Raw genomic sequence first — 20237 nt, forward strand, 5'->3', positions numbered from 1 at the left:
AGGAAGTAATCACGCGGAAACATTCATCGATCGGCTTTGGATTTCGTTGCTCGGTTAGATTAAGAAAAATCTTTCGACATTCACGTACGCAAGGTTCACGGAGGAAAGACTTCGACAAAGCTTTGAAAGCGCAGACTTGGAAAATCGAAGCGAAGTCCTGTTTGAGTCAAGACTAGAGCTTCGTGTGGTAAGTGTGCCCACTGGGATAATTGAAAATATAAAGCTCGATCGCCGGAGGACTAGATACGTACAATATCGCTAAGCCACATTCCCATCCAACAGAGAGCGAATTGGCAAAATAGCTTCACCTCGGAACGAAACATACGCAACAGAAATAAAAAGAGAAAAACTCTCGACTAGAAGACAGCTCGCGCGAAATCAAACGACAAGTAAAGGGCCATTTGAGAATTCGTTCCGCGCACACCGGCTGACTACACAGGGGACAATTGATATACCGATATTTTTACGCAAGCATTGCCGCAGACCGGCTTCTGTGTCTGTCTGTATGCTTGCTTATTCATTTGTCTGTTCTATGATTCGGACCTGGCATTCACAGCAGCACGAACGGAAAGTTTACCGACTGGTATGCATGAACGGTGCCCGTCGAAGGGAGTGCGTCAACTGGAGACCGTCGACGATTGGGCGCCAGCCACGGTATTCTCCCGGATGCGGGAATCATGTCAGTGACCACCTGTCGACTCCAGCCCCACTCATGTAGATAGCCGCACGCCCCCTTTTACACCTCCGTTGACGGTCTCGTTTGAAATGCCGTTACAATCGTCAGAGAAGCTCGCTGGCTGGCTGGCTGGCTGGCTGGCTGACCGCGGAAGCCGGTTCCCCTCGAGGGTAACATCTCCGCGTATTCCGCAGATCACGGCTCGCTCTACGGAACGCGAATTCGATCAAGTTCAGTGTCGTAATGCGTCATCCGCTCGTTCCGCGACGGCTCTGCTCCCGCCACCCGCTGTCGAGATCCGCTTTTTGTTTCTGCATCCCTGCAAGAAGGAGTTGCGGGACCCGTTTGGGTCTTGCCCGAATGACCAATGTCCCGGATTGATGAGTGTCGGCGGATAGATTCTCCTGACCGGCGAAATGTATGGTTCAGCAGAAAATGCTTGTGGTCGAACGATGTTTTTGATGCTATTGCAGTTTGAACTAGTACTCCTGTACAATCGTGAAATTCGCTAGTAGCCATCCCGTTCCGCACCATTCCTCGATGGAGGCTGCTCACATGAGTGGAACGCGCAGTCAAGCGACTGCAATGGGCTCCGCCATCCGAGATCGGCCGAGCCGTCTGATTTGGAAAACGATGTAATGCGGCGGTTCTTCGAGATTCGCTCGATCGAATCGCAGCACCATGTTTCACAGGCTCGGTGGTTACGCTCGTATAATCCGCAGCAGAGTCAAACGCTTGAGGAGTTCATACGTTCATCGCCGGAGCTGTCGATTAGGCGTCAATAAATCACGGGCCCCGGAAGAGCCCCCTGGGCTGCGGGAAGAAGACCGTGCTCTTCCTGTCCGAGTGGGATGAGAATTCAATTCGATTGTCCTAAGAGATTCGGTTTGCTTCACGCCATCTGAGCGAGTCTCGATCCGATGGAAACCCGGGCCGTCAATCGTTCCGGCTTCTGATTGAGTTCATTTGGTTCATCCGGAGCTCATCGAAGCTGCCGCAACCGTTCGACGTCCGCGGTTTAGGCGGCGCAGCGACCTCATCGACCTCGTCATCGTCCACTTCTTCGTAGGTGTATTCGCCATCATCATCGTCGTCATCATCGTCATCGTCACACTTGACTACGACATATCGGATGACGACATTGGAATTAGTTTCTTGTGCTGTTTTTTCAGTGGAAGTAGTAGATGTCTTGCGTTTCTTTTCGAGTGACTGACGTATGCGCTCCTCTTCCAATTTGCTCACATGTAAAAGAGACGGGGCTTTCAGCGAGTTCGCAACCGATGATGACGACGCTACGGCAGATGAGTGACCGGGATCGAGAACGACGGCAGAGTCTTTCGAGGGCTGCGGTGAAATGGACGAAGAGATGGCACGAGGCTCTTTGAGATCTTCACCTTCTTCGCATTTATCGGTGACAGGGTCGGCAAAGGGTGCGTGAGTTTTCCGTCGCTGCGGATCGAGCTCGACATTGTTAGGCTGAGGACCGTCCTCTTCCCCGTCGTCTCCCTCATCCTCCTCGTCTTCCTCTTCGCTCTCTTCCTCACTGTCTTCGTCGTCTTCATCTTGTTCCACGCGTTCCTTCTCTGGCTGAATAAGCCTTATTTGATGTCGAGCAACCATGGTGGGAGAGACGAAGGGTCTCGGATCCTCTGGTTCATCTCCGCTGTCATCCTCGTCGTCTTCGGCTCCTTCGTTTGCGAGTTTCCGGAGCTTCTCCGCATCTTCAGGCTCCGCTTCACCTTCCGCGTCATCACAGTCATCACCCTCGCTATTACTCGCGTGTTCATCATCGTCAATAATTGGCTCCAGGTCGTCTTGCTTTTTCGCGATGAAAGTGAACGAGTAAACTCCGAAGTGAGCCCCAGGGTTCGCGTCGCTCACGCGAACGGTCGACACATCGAAAGACACCTGCCGTGCCGGAGCTGACAACGAGCCCATCCGAGAGATCGTCTCCCCCAATGGACCATCGTTGTAGCTCCCGGCTCTGTCTCCGACGTCGTGCTCGATGCCCGGAGCTTCTTCATAGTTGACGTTGACGTCGTCGTCGTCGTCATCGTCGTCATCGGTCTCCTCAGATTCCTCGTCACCTTCACTGCCACCTTCGACGATGTATCCATTGAGCTTGACTTCTTTTATGTTGCTATGGCTCACAACTCGTTCGAGCTGGTTCAACCTTGGCAACATGGCATTAGCGTCCACGACCTTGATCTTCTTGCTAGTGAAGCTAATTTCAGCCGCTTGAGGAGGTCGAACGTTTTCGAGCTTGTTCCCGTCTGATGTCGGATGCTCCTTTTGGCATGCGTCTTCTTCCTCTGCTTCATCATTAGAACCGGGACCATCAGAGCCAAGGTCATTTGTCAAGGTCACTGGGCGACAAGGGACGGTAACGCCGCCGCCTGGAATCACAGAATACGGTTGTCATTTTTCAAAGAACTGTGCGAAACATCGAGATCGATTGCCGGGAACTCCCTCCCTCTTCCGCCGGGTTTTAGTAAATGTGAGACAACAAGAATCGACTGACTCACAGACTATCCAACAAACGAACAAACAAACAAACGAGGGAAGAGACTGACGGTGTTGTTGTTAGTTACCTTGCTGGCACGCAACTGTTAGGTGGTGGATTGCCCGGTGGAGGCGTGGGGGCGGCCAGACAAGGAGCACCAGCCTGATTAACAGAAACGAACTGTTGATGATTTGTACTCGACGCAACATTTGGCTCGGACGACTCTTGCAAAATGGCTTCCCTCGAGCTCGAGCCCGCTACCACCGATAAAGGACGCTGTCGCACTCCTGCAATCATCACACACAAGTGCGTACCGCACTGAGTCAGAGCGTCTCGATAGCACGACGGCCTCTTCAAGCATTCCGATGGCGAGATGGAGGCCGCGGTCTGTTTATCAGACTGCCGGCTGTTAGAGGTTCACGCAACATAAAAGGAATATGGGGGAACGACTCGACCTCCGAAAGAGTTCGAGGAGCATGCGGGAATGCCACGAGACGTTAGTTCGGAAATCGAGAAAGCCGGCAGCGATGACACCGACAGCGATTTCAGAGTGGCAACAAATGCGAGGGGAAAAAAGAAGAGAAAAATATTCGATTCTATTTACTTGTGGGCAGAGGAGCCGGTGCTTGACCTGGGTCTTCTGGAACACCGCCAACACTTGGGAATACGGCAACACACACAGGCACTTGGAGAATCCCTCCTGACCACGTTCTGTTGTCTTGACAGTTCGGTAAGCGGCCGACAGAGCCGCTTCTCGTCCCCCGTCCCTCGTCCTACGGATAGGCGAAACGTTAAGATTATGCTGCTGCAATCGGGGACGCGGAACGTAAACTTAGAGATTCTCTCGTGCTCCTCCGAAGAGGCGAGGAGAGAGGTGCCGGTCGAGACCATTAGTCGTCTCTCGGGGTCGACAGGGAATTATTCGGATTAGTCGGCGGAGGTTTGCCTATGGGGACCAGCTAAAGGGCTATCAGGCTTCGCGGGCGAAGCTCCGGCCGAACTCAGATTGCGGGGAATAGATGGAGGAGATCGCTTCCAAAGCAAATTAACGAGGCTGATTGACGGGAGTTTGAATCGAGTTACCTGGAAGATACAGTCCCTCTCGACCATGGATTGCGGCCTCCTCCGATGATGGTTAGGAGTGGTTACCATCTGGTTTGTAGAGACAATCTGTTGTCTATGTCTAATCTGAACGGGTGAGTCTAATTTAACCGGGATGCGTGATGGTTTCGCCGCGAGAGGTGGACTTACTTGTAGGCCGCTGCTTTCACAGTTGCGACGCAAAACACCTGAAATGACAATGGAGCCCTGAACGTATGATTTAGGATCGGTAGTCGAGAACTGCTCAGAATAGACCGAGGCACTTCGCAGACACCTCCGAGTCATTGATACCGGGGCGCTCGAACAGGCTCGACGGGGAACGATTTGACGTTTATGAACGTAGAGTGCGAACCGGATAACTCGCGGAGCTCTATTCGATATCTGCGAGGGGAAGGAGGCTTCGCAGAGAACGCACCTGCGAGATCCGAGACCCTAATAATTTGTGCTGCAGCTTGAGTGGCCTTCGGAGCTCTTGTCGTGGAGAGAAGATTGTGACCACTGTGCTCTTCGGACCGACCGGCCGTTGGGCTAGAGCTCTCGCCGCGAAGATGTGAGAGTGCGTCAAAATATATTGAGCCTGTGAACAGTGCATAAGATTGGGCCAACAGATCAGGAAAATGAACGATCGGGGGAAAACGAACGAACAGGCGACGAAGAGAGACAGCCGATCGATCCACGGACACACAGACAAGCGAACGGATAACTATCGCGATCACTGGGCGAGCGAAGGGAGAGAGAGATGGGATACCGCTACCGGAGAGAAGGGAAGCCGACGGCCCTCGGAGCAGCCGGTGACAACAACTCGTGGTGGTTTTGGGTCACATAGACAGACAGAACTAACTCACCTTCCGGCTCTTTGGCGCGTTCCAATACCTGGATGACGGGCTTGTTTTTCAAGATACCCTTTGGCTGCTTCGAGGCACTCTTATCGTTCGATGCGGAATTCGAGCTCTGCTGTTCGCCTTCTTCCCGCTCGTCGTGACCAGGGGGTGTCGCCCGAAGATGTATTGAAGGTAACGAAGACCTTCTTTCGGGCTCCTGTAGGGGAACGAAGGAATGAAAGAACGGACGGGCACCCACTCGTTGCTCGGACGAACGATCAAAGGATTAGGGCTTCAATGCCAAACGATCGCATGCTATGAGGGGTAAGTTTCTGCGGCTTTCGAACAAGGATAATGACTCGCATCTCTAATAATTTCCGACGGCGAATGTTTGACGAATGAGATGGATTGCGATGGGGTGCGGAGATGGATAAATAAATGAATGGATGAGTGATCGTTGTGCCCTTCGGAACCAAGTCGCTGACGTTGTCGGCTGCCATGCAGTCGTCCTGAGAAGGTAGTCTACCTGAGTATCGAAAATTTGTTTCTGCTGTTCCTGTTCGTCTTTGAGCGCGGAATCTAGGGACTGCTGTTTAACAGGATGTCCTGCAGCAGCCGGGTCCTCTTCGCGACAGCTTCTCAACGATATCGAAGGACAGCTCCAAACTCGTGCCAGAGCACGTTCGCTCCCTGACCGACTGCATGCGGGCTGACTCATCGTGCGCTGCATGTGCGCCTGTAGTTTAGCTTGAACCGGGACCTCCGCTTCATCGCCAATAACCATGCGGCCTTCTTCTAGCCTCTCACTGATCTGTTTGTTTCGTTGTTCTGATTTTGCAGCCTTCAGGGATGGGTTGAGGTTTTAAGGTTAGTTTCGATTCAATCGGCCGCACGCGCTATCATTAGTGAAGAATTCGACATGCGGTTAAGCACCAAATCCTCGATTTCCAAGAGAGTGCGTAATCTATCGACCGCTAAGTTTTCCAGCTTCCGTAAGGATGACGCGTGAGATGGTAAGCTGGTGAACATATATGCATAGGGAGTGGGTAGGTGGGTGGTTGGCTGACAAACCTGCTCGGGCGAAATTGCGTTATTCTCGTCCATCTCGTGATCGGTTTCCTCGGAGTCATCGAATGAACCCTGCCACCGTGACGCGAGGGTCATGGCGGCGATTCCGCCCCGCGTTACGTTTTGCATAGCCGAAATGTCGTCTGCCACGGCGAATTGGGTGTAGGACGTGTCCCGTCCCGACGTTCCAGACCGTCTGACATGATGAAGACGTCGATACGAGCTCCTGATTCAAGAACGAAATGGAAAAGAATCTCAACAGGCAGTCAGGAGTTCTAAACTCATCTACTATAGGCTTGGATGCGATTCGAGATTTCCTATACATGACAACACGTTATCGGCACCGATCTGTGACGATAATTCACGTCGGCTCACCCCGCAGTTCTCTGCTGAGCGTGTTCGAGGTCTTGGCGGCTTTTGACCTTGTTGCTCTCCTCGAGAGTACTTTGGCTCCTTTGTGGATGACGATGCGATGGAAGGGTGTGGTGTCCGGAAATCCGGGTTTCACGCTCTGCGGGGCTGGAACCCCGTTCTCCGCCCAGCGCCGAGTGGGTCATTCGGCCAGTACTGGCGCTCATCACAACTCCGACCTGGTGACCACCTTGACCAGAAGGTTCGGTCTTCTGTTCCATGGTGAGCCGCGACTTGGTCCGCTCGTCGACGGTCGGTGTCTCTTCGCCCGCGTTCAAGTGTAAATTGTTGTTCTGTTCGTGGACCATAGGACGAACGTTGTCGGGATACAAACGACCAGGATGAGCTGCTTGGAGTGCTTCCCCCGGCGTTATGTCTATGCTCGTGGGAGGAACCGCGTGTTGAGGAGCAATAAGTTTTGGTGTTCTTCTCATATCCGGTATGGCCTGATCATCGTAAGAGCCAATGACGTTCTCTTCAGACACTCCACCCGCTCCCAGTAAATTGTCTGTTTGAGCTGTCTGGCCCTGAGTTGTGAGCGGGGTCGTCGAGATTGCTGCTGCAGCTGGAATGCTCCTGGAAATATAATGATTGTGATGCATCAGAATGCTATCAGAACAGGGTCTGGCCTTGGACAGGATCGCAATTCGGACCGGAACTCGATGCCCCAGAAATTCTCTCACGGAAAATTGCCCCCTGAACTCGAGGGGTCCGAGCGGCTTCAGGCCACGTCGGGGAAGCTCAGGGGGAATTCTCGAGAGAACGAGACGATCCTCGCGACTTAGCTGACCTAATCCGGCCCGAGAATTATACGGAGAGATAGGGAGATCGTTCAAGTTCCCCCGAAGGTTAACGTGCAATATCTTTCCCGACTTCGACGCTGTCATCCCTCAGAGGGATATCTCACGAAATCCGAAGTCCTTAGCGAGCTCGAATTCCGAAGAATCCCTGTAACCCTCTGCACGTTCCTTCTCTCGACTTCCCCCCTCAGGTCTATTGGACAACGCTGCGTCCGTGAAGTGTTCCTCATACGATATTTCACTGGATTCGGATACGTACTCTGTTGGTTTGCTCGGTGCGAGGGTAGACGTCGAGTTGTTACTCGAGTCTGCATACGTCTTCTCCCAGTCGTACGGATCCGATTCCTTGACTCCTCTACGCTTCATACAATGCTCGAAGAGAGTCGCCAAGCTCGAGTAATCCGGTTTGTCGTAGTAGTCGAGTGAGCTGATCTGATCAAGGAACTGACGGAAATCCGACGGCAAGTGTTTGAGAAGGAGCCGATGATCGTATTTTTCTTTCATGATGCCAACCTGGAAGGGGAATCTGCAATTATTTGCGTTCGGACACATCTCGCTCTCCGGGAATATTTCTTTTCAGGCGCGATGCTTTCCCTAGCTGTTCATTCCAGATCAGAAAGTATTGTGAGGATGAAAATCAATACATTTTCTGAACAGGACTCCAATAAATCGCAGTGGAGGAAGTTTGTCGCTGCTGACGTACCTGCTCCTTATCTTTGATTTTTCTCCAGGGTAGCTGTCCGTTGACAAACTCGACCAGCATGTAGAAAAGGGACCAAAGATCATCATGACGGCCCATTTCCTTGTTTTTGTGTGCGTTGATGGACGCGTATCGCACGGTTCCTCGGAACCCCGCCGCCGTTCGTGGTGGTCGCACCTCACCTGAGACGATGAAATAGAATACACTCACTATCCTCACTTCATCCTACGGACTTCCATCAGAGTTCTAGCCTCCTCCATAGATCTGCAGCACTCCTATGTGTGGAGAAGCTTCGAGGGATTGGGCACCGGTGGTGGGCATCGAAGCCTTGAGTGCCCTTCCTTCGATTCGATAATAATAATTTTGGAGGTCCGCCGAGCACACGGGAGAGAAACTCGTTCCAAGAAAATCGAACGATATATGCCCCGTGATCTCAAAACATGGGACAGCGTATCGATAGGTCGCTTCGATTTAGGCTTCTTCCATTTTCCGAAGCCTGTGCCGTAGGGCAGCAGTGTTTATGGAAAATCGACAGCTCCCGGTCCAGTTCTCGAGCAGAGCGTGACCACAGTCTACTATTCGGACAGGGTTGTCCACGCCCTTGCCAAATATGCGTTCGACCTTGATGAGGAGCCAAGGACACTCATCCCATACCACATCCGGCGTCGTCGTGAAACGACGGGGTACGAAGACCCTAAGAAATCGTTCGGCAACGAGCGAGTAGGACGTGAACAGAGAGACCGCGTTCCGCATCACGGGAAGGACGGTCCGGAGCACGGAATGCTTCGCCGGAAGCATATGTTGTGGTATCCATACCTCTTCAGAGGAGTCGAATATGTGATTCCTTGAGATGCGGGAATCGTGCAGGAGTTGGAGGAACGAGACTAATTGACTCACCCGACGCAGTGATGTATTGCCGCGCGAGCCCGAAGTCGAGCATGTACACCTTCCTACAGTTGTGCGCCGTTCTCCCCATGGCGAAATTGGATGGCTTGATGTCTCTGTGCAAGAATCCGACGCTGTGTATGCTTTCAATGGCCTGCAGTATCTGTAGACCGAGGCGCAGTGTAGTCGAAAGACTAAAAGCTCCTCTGGGTTGGGATCGCCGGAGTTCGGCGAGGTTCTTCCCTTGTAGCTGCATGACGACATAATTGAAACGATCATTTCGTCCGCAGCCTATGAAACGACACACGTGTTCGCGTCCTTGCAACTTTTTGAGAACAGCTACCTCCATTTTGAGCACCTGCGAGAATTTATGGATCGGCTCAGACAATTTTCTCCGGCTGGGTTTCCAGTGTCTCGTGCAGCATGGCAAACCCCGAAAAGTTGAAAGAGAATTCTTTCCAACTACATTACCTGCTTGGCCTGCTTGGCAGACTCCAGTTTGAGAGCGACGAGTTCCTTGGATACCAGATCGAGACCCTCGTATATTTCTCCGAACCCACCTCCACCAATTTTCTTAACGACTTTCCATCGTTCCTTAACCACATGACCTTGTTGGAGAAGGTCGTCCGGGACCGCCGTAGCGGTCGTTGACGTCGTCATTCCGCGGTCGGTCGCCAACCAATACCTGAAAGGAGGACATCGACTCTGAATTTTGTGTGGGCTGGGTTCATACTCCTGGGTCAGCCTAGCTTCGATACCGTGGATGATTCTCTTCTCCGAGGTCCGAGATGATTCGGAGAAGATAATTCCCCGGATTCTCCGGGATTTTGCCCTTGCCATGGGGGAATTCGACGGAGGAAAAACTAGCAGACCGGGTTGCGTCTATTTGTCAAGCTCAGATAATAATCAATCGATCGATTCGCCCTCGTCCCCGCGGACGGCTGATCTGAACAATCCGGTGGAGGATTGAAGGTCAGGCCGACTGACCGAAGCGGCTCGCTGCCCGAACTCAGCGCAAGCGCTGCCGTTCAGAACCACGTCACTAATTCGAAGCAATGACGAATACGAAAAGTCTGTAAAAATTCGTGCAAACGTTCATCTTTTCACGAGGCACGAAGAGTCGCGTCCAGCTTTAGCTTCCATCAATCTAATCTGCAGCTCATTCGCGGGCAGAGGAAGCATTCAAACAAGCCTCCGCCGTCGTCGAGCAAAAGAGAAGCCGCCCGGCCCGCTGCCCATAGAACAGAGGCATCCCATAACTCAATCAGTCAGTCAGTCAGTCAGTAGAGCTCGCTCACTAGCGCTTGAAGCCTTCCGAAACATGCTTCAGGCACATAGAGTAGGTGTGGATATCATTTGATTTACTGATCCGTCGCTGACAGATAGAGTTTTGCAACGACCCCCAGGAAGATTCGTCGAAGACTCACCTACGATCGGGCTAGACAATTTCTAATTGCCGCTCTTTGGCTCGAAGCAGAGGTTTGCGTTGCATCGCCTGCAAAGGAACGAATTCGTTACTGGAAGTTCTCGATTTTTCAGGTCGATTTTTCGTTTGGTCAGACTTATGCAATGTTTAGAAGCTCGGTAATCCCTTGGCCAGATTACCTCGAAACATCTTCAACGCTTGATTTCACCACAGGGGGAGACGTTCCCCCCGGATACTCAAACGAAGAGCCGGAGACGCCTTCAAGCAGGAGCGAATATTAGCTATTCTGGTTATCTCCTCATTGAGCTCGATTCTGATTTCTCACATCGGCCGATCACACCCGACTGCGGAGCGTCACGAGCTAGCTCACGCTCTCGGTTACGTCAGGCGACTGGTCATGGCACCGCACTGAGGTGCCGTCATTCGACCCGAGTCTATTTCGGAGCGACCTGCAAGGTTTCTCAGATCGGGTTTCAAGTGCGGAGGAGAGCGAACCAGCGTCGCTGCTTTTCCTCTTATTCTTCTTCTCCTTCATCGAGTTCGACCGTGGGTTCGACCGTGCGTTCTTTTTGGTAACTGTGTCTGTAGGGGCCGTTGAACCGTGACTAAGTCTGAAGAAGAGTTCGTCCGAGAGTTTACAGCTCTACTGACCCACCAAAGCAACGAGGAAGCTTCGTTCGGCAGCCGACACCCGTGATATCCGCTGGCCAACGATAACTGATTCTAAGTCGATGCCCGCCGTCAGCCATTCCGAGCCCCTTTTCGGGTTTATCGAGATCCGACCGGCTCGCGCGGAAAAAATGTCCAACACAATGGGTAGGGCCCACATTCTTTAGGGACGACTTCTTTACCAGCGATGAGCGGAAGTAAATGACCTGCGGATATATGCCAGGTCGCTCGGTGAAGCAATTCGTTGAGTTTCTGGCTCGTCAACGGGAATCGCTCGGGAGGCGGCAACCTATTGAGTAAGGAGGCAGTAAGTTTTTGCTGAGAGCCTCTTAACCTTCAAATCTCAAAGAAGTCGTAAATCGTCCTCAATGTCAATGGCGTCTCGCTCGCCGATCCCTATTCTGTTCCCAAGATCGCCACAATCAAGAGCACGCTATGTCTGTTTTTCGCTAGTCTGTCGATTTCCACTTTTTCTCCGAGCTCAGCCTTTTCCCCAGCCCAAAACCTTTCGTGGACTTTTCAGGATATTTTTGTATCTCTCGTCGCTGCCCAGGTTCACGAGCGTCGAAACGATAATCGGCGTTCGCTGAACCTGATTGGCCTGGGCGAGGATCGGAGAGACCTTCTCAACACGGAAACGGATCGAGGAAAAGATTGATGCGAGGAATCGCCGCAACACGGAGAGGAAAATTTTATTCCCAGCCCACGATCAGCTTTGGCCCTGTGGAAAGAGGAACATGTTCCCTAGCATTCGCGTACCCCCGAGAAAAGCCGAGGATAGGTCTTACAATCGCGCCCACACCGTTCAATTCGCGCGTTGGAAGATCGTCTTATGCCATACGATGCGAAACGATCTAGAGCGCACGATATCGAAGAGTCTACGGAAATCTCGGCCTTGGCCTTGGGACGGCTCAAGCGAGGCCAGCTTTTCGTATCACCTATTATATTCGAATCGGCTTGTCTGCCTTCCTGTAGCGAGCGGGCCCTGTGCACGCGCGTCGAACAGGGTGGCACACCCAGCTGAATTCAGCGAGCGCCGCATCTGTCCATCTGACTCACACTGTAACAACAACAACAGCAACAACGACAGCTGCAATAGCGGAGAATACTTCGCGAGCGCAGCACTCACAATCGCATCAAAGAACGACACTTCCTTCATCAGCTGGTACGGTAGGGTTTAGCGTCATCGCATGAACCTCCACAATCACAGTGCCTGGTAAATTGAATCGCTCTTCACAAATACGGAGGTCTATGATTGGAGGTTAGCAGCTCCGGAGTGAGCCCCGAGACGTCCGTTCCCTCAAAGTCGTGCGACGTGCCCCCGAACAACGATTACCGGGCATTTTCCTTGGTCACGTTCTCACGATCGCCTCCGGAATTCTTCTGGAAGTTTATTTCAGACTCGTTCTTGAGTGACAACAGCCGGTCTTCCCGAAGCCCCGGGACTCGCGGGAGGGCTCAGCTGGGGAACTCGTTGCGATCAGCTCCACGATCTATGGCAACCAAAGGCCCGGAAGCCTCGAAACGCCGTCTGGTCGGAGTTGGCGGCGTCGAGTCACGACACAAGGGAGTTCCAAAAGACAATCGTCTCCAAAGCGGTGAAAGGAAAGGTTTCGCCGAACGCGGGGCTCCGCAAATTACACATAGAGGGAGGGGATTTGAAGAGAAAAAAACGTTGCTCCGAATGCCTTGCCCTTTCCGGATTTTCATTCGGCGGCTTATATGTACTTAGGTGAGCCGCGCTGAAGATCGCTCATGAAGACGAGAGGTTTTGCGAGAATCAAGTGGACGATTCTTCGTTCTTCTTCAGGCCGTCATAATAATTGGTGCCGTCGTCGACAACAGATCTCGTATCCCAATTGATGACCTGATTTTTCACGGGACTTTCCGACGTCAAAAACTCATCGAAGCGAGAGATCGACCCATATATCGGACGGCTAAAAGGAGATGCTTCAACTCCTGTGGACAGACCAGACGCACCTCGAACACCGCACAGTCGTCTCGCAGCTGAGACTCCGGCCAATTGGTCTGTCGCAACTAAGGACAGACACACTTGTGAGTTGTTCATACAATGTCCCGACCTATGACGAAAACCGCGAGCAGACCTACCCAGAGCAGCCGAATTGCACACTCGCGTTCGAAGACCATTCCTCTCTAATAAATGACAAGCAATCCTCCGAAGCAGTGCATATGTCGTTGCAATATCATCTAATCGTCCAGTGTCGTCAACGCTATTCTCGTTGAGTTCCACACGTGGTGGCACCTGAACGGATGTACCGCGTGTTCGGAGAATCTTTTTGCTCATTCGTCTCCCGGCGTTTCACTGAAGCGCTGACGAGCTTGTCGAAACGCTCGAGCTTCATCTACCGACTTCGAAAGCTTTCAAAGTTTCACGGAAATGGTTGCTCTTCTTGAGCAGCTTCCGTGTCTTCCCATCGATCTGAGGGCGGATTCCTGTTTTCGGGGCAAAAGTGTCCAGCCAGCGCCGTATGCAGGGATTCCCTAGAGGCCATCACGGCCCCCACTGTCGAAAGGCAGAATGAGCGCTGTCTCCGGATCACCCGGACATTGATGAGGTCAACTGTGATGAGCGAAGGCCGCTCCGACTGAACTCCAGGTTCGTAGCGTGCCAACAGAACGACTTAATCAACAGCCAAGGGCAGTGGATACGATGAGCTGCTTTGTTGAAGCCAATCCGATGACCGGCCAGTCAATCTCCTGGCGGTCTTCCGCTCGGTAACGTACGACTTATTGCTCACTGAAAGCTTTCGCGGGGGTTTCTTCGAGAGCTGACCATTGGACCCTGATTGGATCATGATTGTCAGTCAGAGTTTTCACCATCCCGGAAAACTCGGAATAAAACGTACTCCGCTTGTTCTCTTATGGTCCGACCCGTGGACACAGCGGCTAATGCCGAAAACGGACGGCTTGCGAACGGGCGCCGGACGTCAACGTTCCATCCAGCTCGGGAACCTCCTCCGAGCCGAGTTCAGGACTCCATAGGATCCGCGCAACCAAATTCATGGAACTCGCGTGGAGCTGAAAACCAATGCAGCTCCCCGATGAATTCCGAACGGGAGCCGGAACATCGATCTGAGTCCCATTTCCCGAAACTCGCCAATCGATGGCACGGAGATCCGAAGTGATTATCACGAGCATGTGCGGTGGATACAGCGGCGCTCCAAACGAGCGACTCAGCAAGCCGGTCACGTAAAGTCGTACGTTCCTCTAAACGTCCCGGAACGCCTCCCCCAAACAATTGGATCTTCCAACGCCTTTCGACTTCTGTCCCATAGCTCTGTGATTGTTCTGTGAAATTACTCAAGGAAAACATGAGCCCGGAAACTCGGAGACTCCGTGAGAAAGTTACCGCTCAGCACCGGAATCGGTGTCTGCATACCTCTCGTATGTAGTAGTTGTTCAGAGGACACCCACGACAGTGGCAGGTCGAGTCATAGCTGTTTCGAAAGCCATCCTCGCGACCGAGCTTGTCGTTGCTACTACGGAGAGCCTAGCCTAGGTGGTGACTCGGGTCGGCGGCACAAAGCATTTGTTCAAAACAATACCACCTCCAGACCGAAGTCGATGAATTCGACACACGATCCCCAGCTAGGTGTTCGGGCCAGGGCTCATGCGTCCCGGCTCCGCAGAGCTCCAACTTGCAGGCCGTATCAGCTGAACTTCACGCGTGCAGTTGTCCTGTTCGAGACACGCTGAAATTCCAGTGGGTACTCCCGCGATATTTGTCAACATCCGCACTTCAAAGCAGACACCTACGCTGATTAGAGGTGAGCCAGAGTCACGGATGTCGCTTCGAGTTGGCTTCGCGAGGAGTGAGGAGCTCCTCGCTTTCACCACGTGTGGCAACAGCAGCACTCGCGTGATGCTCGACGGAAACGAATCCGCAACGCTGACCGCGCCCGAGTCAAAACACTGATAAGAGAATCAAGTCTCGTGGCTTGTATTCGCTTCTCTTGCCGCCCATGTCTACCGAACACTCTGTACGGGGAAGGCGGCGGGAGCTCGGAGATAAATAGGGAGGATTCGATGAGCTCCGGCTACTCAGAAGGAACCACCACCACCAGATGGGTGTTGCCCACTGAGGTCCTCGAGAATTACGTTGCGTGAATTTGCTCCGATCGGTAGCGGGTGGTACCATCGATTCCGTCCTGGCTCGCAGACTCACGATCGAGCTCCATCCCAGCGTACCGTGACCCCGACGAAATTCGGGCTGGTGAGAATTCTGAATTGTGGGAAATCATTCCAATGATCGAATCCTCTTCCGAAGGCTGTGATCGAAGTGTGTCGAGGAGGATTCGGCCTGAGTTTCGCAAGAGATCGACTCGGGACATCATCCACCGGCCGAATCGGAACGATTCCGGTGGTCGGAGGCGACCGAAGCCAACTCTCGATCGGGACGTGTAAAGGAGTCCACTCCTCCTCTCCTCAACATCGAGTACGCTTTTCGCGCACCGAAAATTAGAGTTCTAGAGGGGAAAACTCGAATCCTCTCGGCTCGCTTGAAGCCAGGTCGACTTAACTTACCGAAGTGTACGAATCTGCCGTAGTCACTAGGTTGTGTCCAAGGGCTGCTACCGATCGAATGTGGGCAAGTGACCGATGTTATGCCAGGAGCAAGATGTTGTATCCTTTTCGGGCACCACTTGAGTCAATTCTTGAATTTCTGGGTGGCCTAGCGGTCGGCAGTTAGTCCTTCGGCCGTCACCGTAGGCCGCAGGGCCTCCCCGCAGTCCGTCGGGATAAATGTTCACAGCTAACACAGCGGTCGTCGGCAGGGTCCCTTTCGAGTGTGGCACCGACTACAGGAGAACGGCGGCCATTTTGGGAGGGAGAGGTTCACCCTCTGAGCAGTGAGAGCAGACAACCGGCCAGAGCACCAGCACGAAGGTTGAGTTCGTTGGCAAACAGGCGGCCTAGCGACCAGCCGAGCACCACTCTGTCAGTCCGAACGTCAGTCAGTGACTCGGTCGCTCGGCCGCCTGGGCGCTTGCTCCCGACGGTGACGTCCCAGGAAGTTGGACGTTCGGTACGTCCGTCAGTGTAGAACCTCGATTGTGAAATCGTCACGTAACCGGTTCACTGGCTGTAGGAAGCAGCCGGGACTCGAGATTTTTTTTCGGCGAAAGAGAACGAGTCGCTCATGCGGTCTCTCTATCCTATCGCTTTGCCGGGCCGGTCGGCGAGCCGAGCTTCCAGTTAGTCAGTCAAACGCCATGTCATCGACCAAAGAGATCAACGGCGACGTCACTGTGCTTAAGCTCAATCCTCGCCGGCCGACAATTGGCTCTGCGAGCAAAAAACAACGCCGATGGTACCGGCGACCCACTCATTGCTGGAGTACGGTGGCAGTTGTGCATACAACAAGTGCGTTTCTCTCAGAAATTCGACAGTCTTGCGTTGCATATCTTCCGCAGTAGTATTAGGCGCAGTAGTTAGCTTCGCTACGGGATACGGCGAAATTTCTATGAGACGACTCGCCCGCTTGACCGTTACCCTGCTCAGAGCATTTTCTGAGTTAAGTCGAGCGTCACATTGCGCATCGTACTCACCCGAATCGGCGACTGCTCGCGAACGCGCAGAGGTTCTTTTGAGCTCGTGCTTTCGAATTCGTTACCCACTACGCGGAGGAATCGAGGAGGAGACGAAGTCGGTATTCATCCTTTCTGCGGAATTTCCGCATGGGATTCCGGAGAGCCTCGATGAGCCCTGGTCTAAAACTTAGGACTCTAATCCCTCGTTCTGGATCAAGAAAATCCCCCGAAGGGTCGTATCAGTCCCTGGCTGCTGTCCTGAAATTTCCAGAAGTTGCCGCCTGGGTCCAGCATCCGAGAAACAGAAGCGATCAACTTCCGAGAAGTTTTTTTTATTTCTCAGTCTCCGAGGAGCAGCAGCATCATTCTGCGGTGGAAGTGATCACTCTACTCATTGAGCGGAGCGACAGCGCCTTCAATAGCCGAGCGTGATCGAAACAGGCGACGTAATGCTCGCGAGCTCGATCTGCAAGCTTCTAGGCGAAAATCCAGGATGCCCAGGATGGTCTCGAAGTCCAGTACTATGTATCGGGATCGCCAAAAATAAATTCAAGCTGAGGACCCGAGCAATTCGGATTCCTTTTGGGAACGCTGTTGGGCGCCTAGGTCCGTAATAAAGAAGCTCTTGAGACGTCTCTCGACGATTATCCCGAAGACGTGCAACTCGCTGATGAGCCGAGTTAAGGAACATAATAATCGTTAGTCGTTCGCGATGTATCATTGTGTTCCCGTCATTGAGGAGCGCCTCGCTGGGTCGGAATAAATTTTCAAGGGCAGAGACAGGGGCGTGCCGTAGTCTTTTCTCATACAGACTTATTTTCGGACGAGAAAACGCGCGGCGTGTTCCCAGGCCTCCTGCTTTCACCTCGGAGCTCTATGGCGTAGCTTGTTGATCTGTCCGCATGATGTTGAAGTCCCAGACATTCAAATACGTCTAGGAAGATCTCACTTGTCAAGATCGTGACAAGAGCGTTTGAATGTTTCCGTCTCAGGTTGAAACTCCCCGCCTTCGTGTCATCGGATGAGATTTTCATAAAATCATGGTGACGATGAGTTCTTTTTTGGTCTAAATAAGTGTCATGCCTTCCGGATTCGTTTCCGAGAGTAGGAACTCAACTCCGCGAGCGATGTTCAACCGATTAGTGTCTTCCATCCCGTGTATGTCTGCGATTGCATCCCTCCGAAAGTTGTGAGCCCTGGAGCTGGGATTGACTATTGATGATTGGTCCGAGATGTTTCGGCTTATGACCCTCACGACCTCTCGAGCACCATGTGAGCACGGCTGGACACCCGATGGGGATTTGCGTCGGCAGGCACGTTGACGCTATTCGTCCGGGAGGGTGAGGGCCCGGATCCAGCAGCCGCCAGATCCAGGAATGATTTCCGTCGCTTCCCGAGGCGATTTTCCACAGGCTCTTCCCGATGAGAAATCCATTTTTCTCGAGCGAATCTCCTATGGCAAACTGAAGTTCGGTAAGTGGCCCACCTCAGCAACATAGGTCAGGGGATCAGTCGCAAGGAGCTGGAGTGAGGGTCGAAGAAAGAATAATAGGCAACTTCGCAAACTCTGCTTCTTGCGCCGAATCTCGCTTAGGCGGCTCCGTAGTATTCCCCCTGTCAGGCCGCTATGTCCTCGGCGAGTCTTTCTCGGGTCTGTCAGTAGCCATGGTAGGCGCGAGGGCTATTCGCTGCCTGGAATCGTAGGGATAATCCTAGTGACTGAAAAAGATTTAGGTCTGTCCATAGACCAGGCTGGAATATTCCAGCGACAGATTCTCTCAGAACTCCTTCCTTTCTCATCAGACCTGCTCTCAAACTGCCGAATGATCGAAGAGCTCAATAATGGACGATGGCCTCGATACAGGTGCTTCCAATATTCGCGACTTGTGATGGTGCTGAAGAGCGTCCTAAATCGATGATGTCCCCACACCTTTCGCGGCATGTTCATTGAGCGGGTCCGCGACGCCTCATCAGCAAGCTATATGTTCGGTGCATTTTTTCATCGACACACGATCTGTTCTTGAACCCCCATACCGCAATGAAGACAGTGCTGTGAACCGGATAGAAGCACCTACACATGATTCACGCGCATGAGTCGCGAGCCAGTCCGTCTGGAGGGGACCGAAGATAGTTCCGCCACGAGAGTAGGCCTCGAGCTCGTCAATCATTCCCTCGATCCGTGGATCGCTCGCTTCTTAAGACTGGCGGCCTGACTAACCCCCTAGAAGTCCTGGGGTGTGTCATACGCCAAAATCGATCCATTCAACAACTGATTGTGACCAATCCTTTTTCGGGCCACATAAATCAATTCTGTTGAGTTCTTGACTATTCAGGGAAAAAACCACCTTCCTACGCGTGCTTATCCGGATAATAACCGCCGTGAACGTCATCGCAGGAATGCGATCAAGACGTTGGTAGAGCAACTTGTACCTGCTCGAGCCATTCTGCTGGACGCGGCGGTGGGTGTGAAAACTGAAAAAAACAACGATACGAAATATCGCACACTAATTGCGGGAGAAAACTCATTCCAGCCACAGAAGTAGTCGGCATCCATTGAGATAAAGATTGCTCCCCTGACGAACTTGTTTAAATCTGTAAGCAGCGCGAATTCGTCAAGATCAAAGTCACCGAGCAAGTAAGGGCACTGGGCTAAATTCTGTGATCACCAGAAGGCGAGGGCTTTCGGCTCCTCAGTATATAAAGTCGACTGCGAGCCTCAGTCCAATATTCTCGAGCCTTTACTGATTCAAACATGAAGTTCCTTGTAAGTTTCCGTTGCCAGAAGATCGTTCCTCCGGTGAAAAGTTCCTCCCTGAGTTCACACTTCACAGCCCCTTCTTCGAATCCGAGTCCTGAGAATTTATTTTCAGATTGCCCTGCTCGTCGCCGCCGTCGTCGGCTGCACCATGGCTGGCCACCTGGGAGGTCTCGGTTACGGATACGGTGGAGGTTACGGATACGGTGGAGGTCACGGATACGGCGGAGGCTACGGATACGGAGGATACGGCCACTATCCAGTCGGCAGGGCGTTCTCCTATGGCTCGAAAATTAGCCACGGAAGCTACAAAGGATACGGTGGTCTCGGATACGGTGGATACGGCCTCGGTGGACACGGTTATTACGGTTGAGATTTCCAGAGGTTGTTGAGCCCCAAAACGCTAGTTCAGCGCAGCCATGCTAGGAATTCATTCCGGATAGCCGAGTGAAAGAGAGGGTTAGGTACTCAACATGTAAAAAAAGAAAAATAAAATGTCTTTTTTCATGATTCTCGATTTATAACTGGAGATCGTCTGTTTGCACATGATGAGTTCCGCGATAGCCGCCTGCGAGCGATCTCACCCAGATGTCAAGCCTCACCTTTCGGTGGATCGCAGAATAGAGGCATGCTTCTGTCCCGCTTCTGTTTACAATATCTATTTTTAACCGAAAATCATTCGCGATTGCCCCCCGCATCTGTCATTCGCTTGACTCCCTCGTTCCATCGGGTCGTCCTATCTCAGGTTTAAGGAGCTGACCGATCCTCAAGTGCTCCCGGAATCCTGGAACTTCAGGCCCTTGAAATCTCTCGTGATATCAAAGGAGGAAAGGATAGATCGAGAAAAGACCGTAACGGATTCTTGATGGA

At 52.5% G+C, this 20237-nt stretch overlaps 2 protein-coding genes across 2 annotated transcripts; one reads left to right on the forward strand and one right to left on the reverse strand.

The window, feature by feature from the left end:
• Window positions 1–1612: 1612 nt before the first annotated feature.
• LOC100908717 (tau-tubulin kinase 1-like) lies at window positions 1613–9586 on the reverse strand. Its single transcript, XM_029113332.1, has 15 exons — window positions 9437–9586; window positions 8978–9323; window positions 8084–8262; window positions 7640–7893; window positions 6545–7156; window positions 6173–6395; window positions 5628–5942; window positions 5126–5318; window positions 4696–4857; window positions 4263–4468; window positions 3784–3952; window positions 2974–3072; window positions 2456–2913; window positions 2294–2365; window positions 1613–2125 (listed from the first exon to the last, which is right to left on the reverse strand). The coding sequence occupies exons 2-15, from the start codon at window positions 9312–9314 to the stop codon at window positions 1613–1615; spliced, it is 3792 nt and encodes a 1263-aa protein (XP_028969165.1). The 5' UTR covers window positions 9315–9323; window positions 9437–9586.
• Window positions 9587–19344: 9758 nt separating this feature from the next.
• On the forward strand, window positions 19345–19879 carry LOC100900578 (keratin-associated protein 19-2). The gene is made up of 2 exons (XM_018642193.1): window positions 19345–19376; window positions 19483–19879. Exons 1-2 carry the CDS (start codon window positions 19365–19367, stop codon window positions 19738–19740), a joined length of 270 nt encoding a protein of 89 aa, XP_018497709.1. The 5' UTR covers window positions 19345–19364; the 3' UTR covers window positions 19741–19879.
• Window positions 19880–20237: the final 358 nt, after the last annotated feature.

This window comes from Galendromus occidentalis, unplaced genomic scaffold (assembly GCF_000255335.2).
Source record: "Galendromus occidentalis unplaced genomic scaffold, Mocc_1.1 scf7180000076574, whole genome shotgun sequence".
In the NCBI taxonomy this organism is placed as follows: Eukaryota; Metazoa; Arthropoda; class Arachnida; order Mesostigmata; family Phytoseiidae; genus Galendromus; species Galendromus occidentalis.

Bases quoted from the DNA above. Each gene is read 5' to 3' on its own strand.
- LOC100908717 (XM_029113332.1), bottom strand. From the start codon at position 9,314: ATGGAGGTAGCTGTTCTCAAAAAGTTGCAAGGACGCGAACACGTGTGT. The intron at 7,894-8,083 runs GTACGTCAGCAG...TTCCCCTTCCAG, and splicing joins AAATCAAAGATAAGGAGCAG to GTTGGCATCATGAAAGAAAA. The intron at 7,157-7,639 runs GTACGTATCCGA...TTATATTTCCAG, and splicing joins GCACCGAGCAAACCAACAGA to GAGCATTCCAGCTGCAGCAG.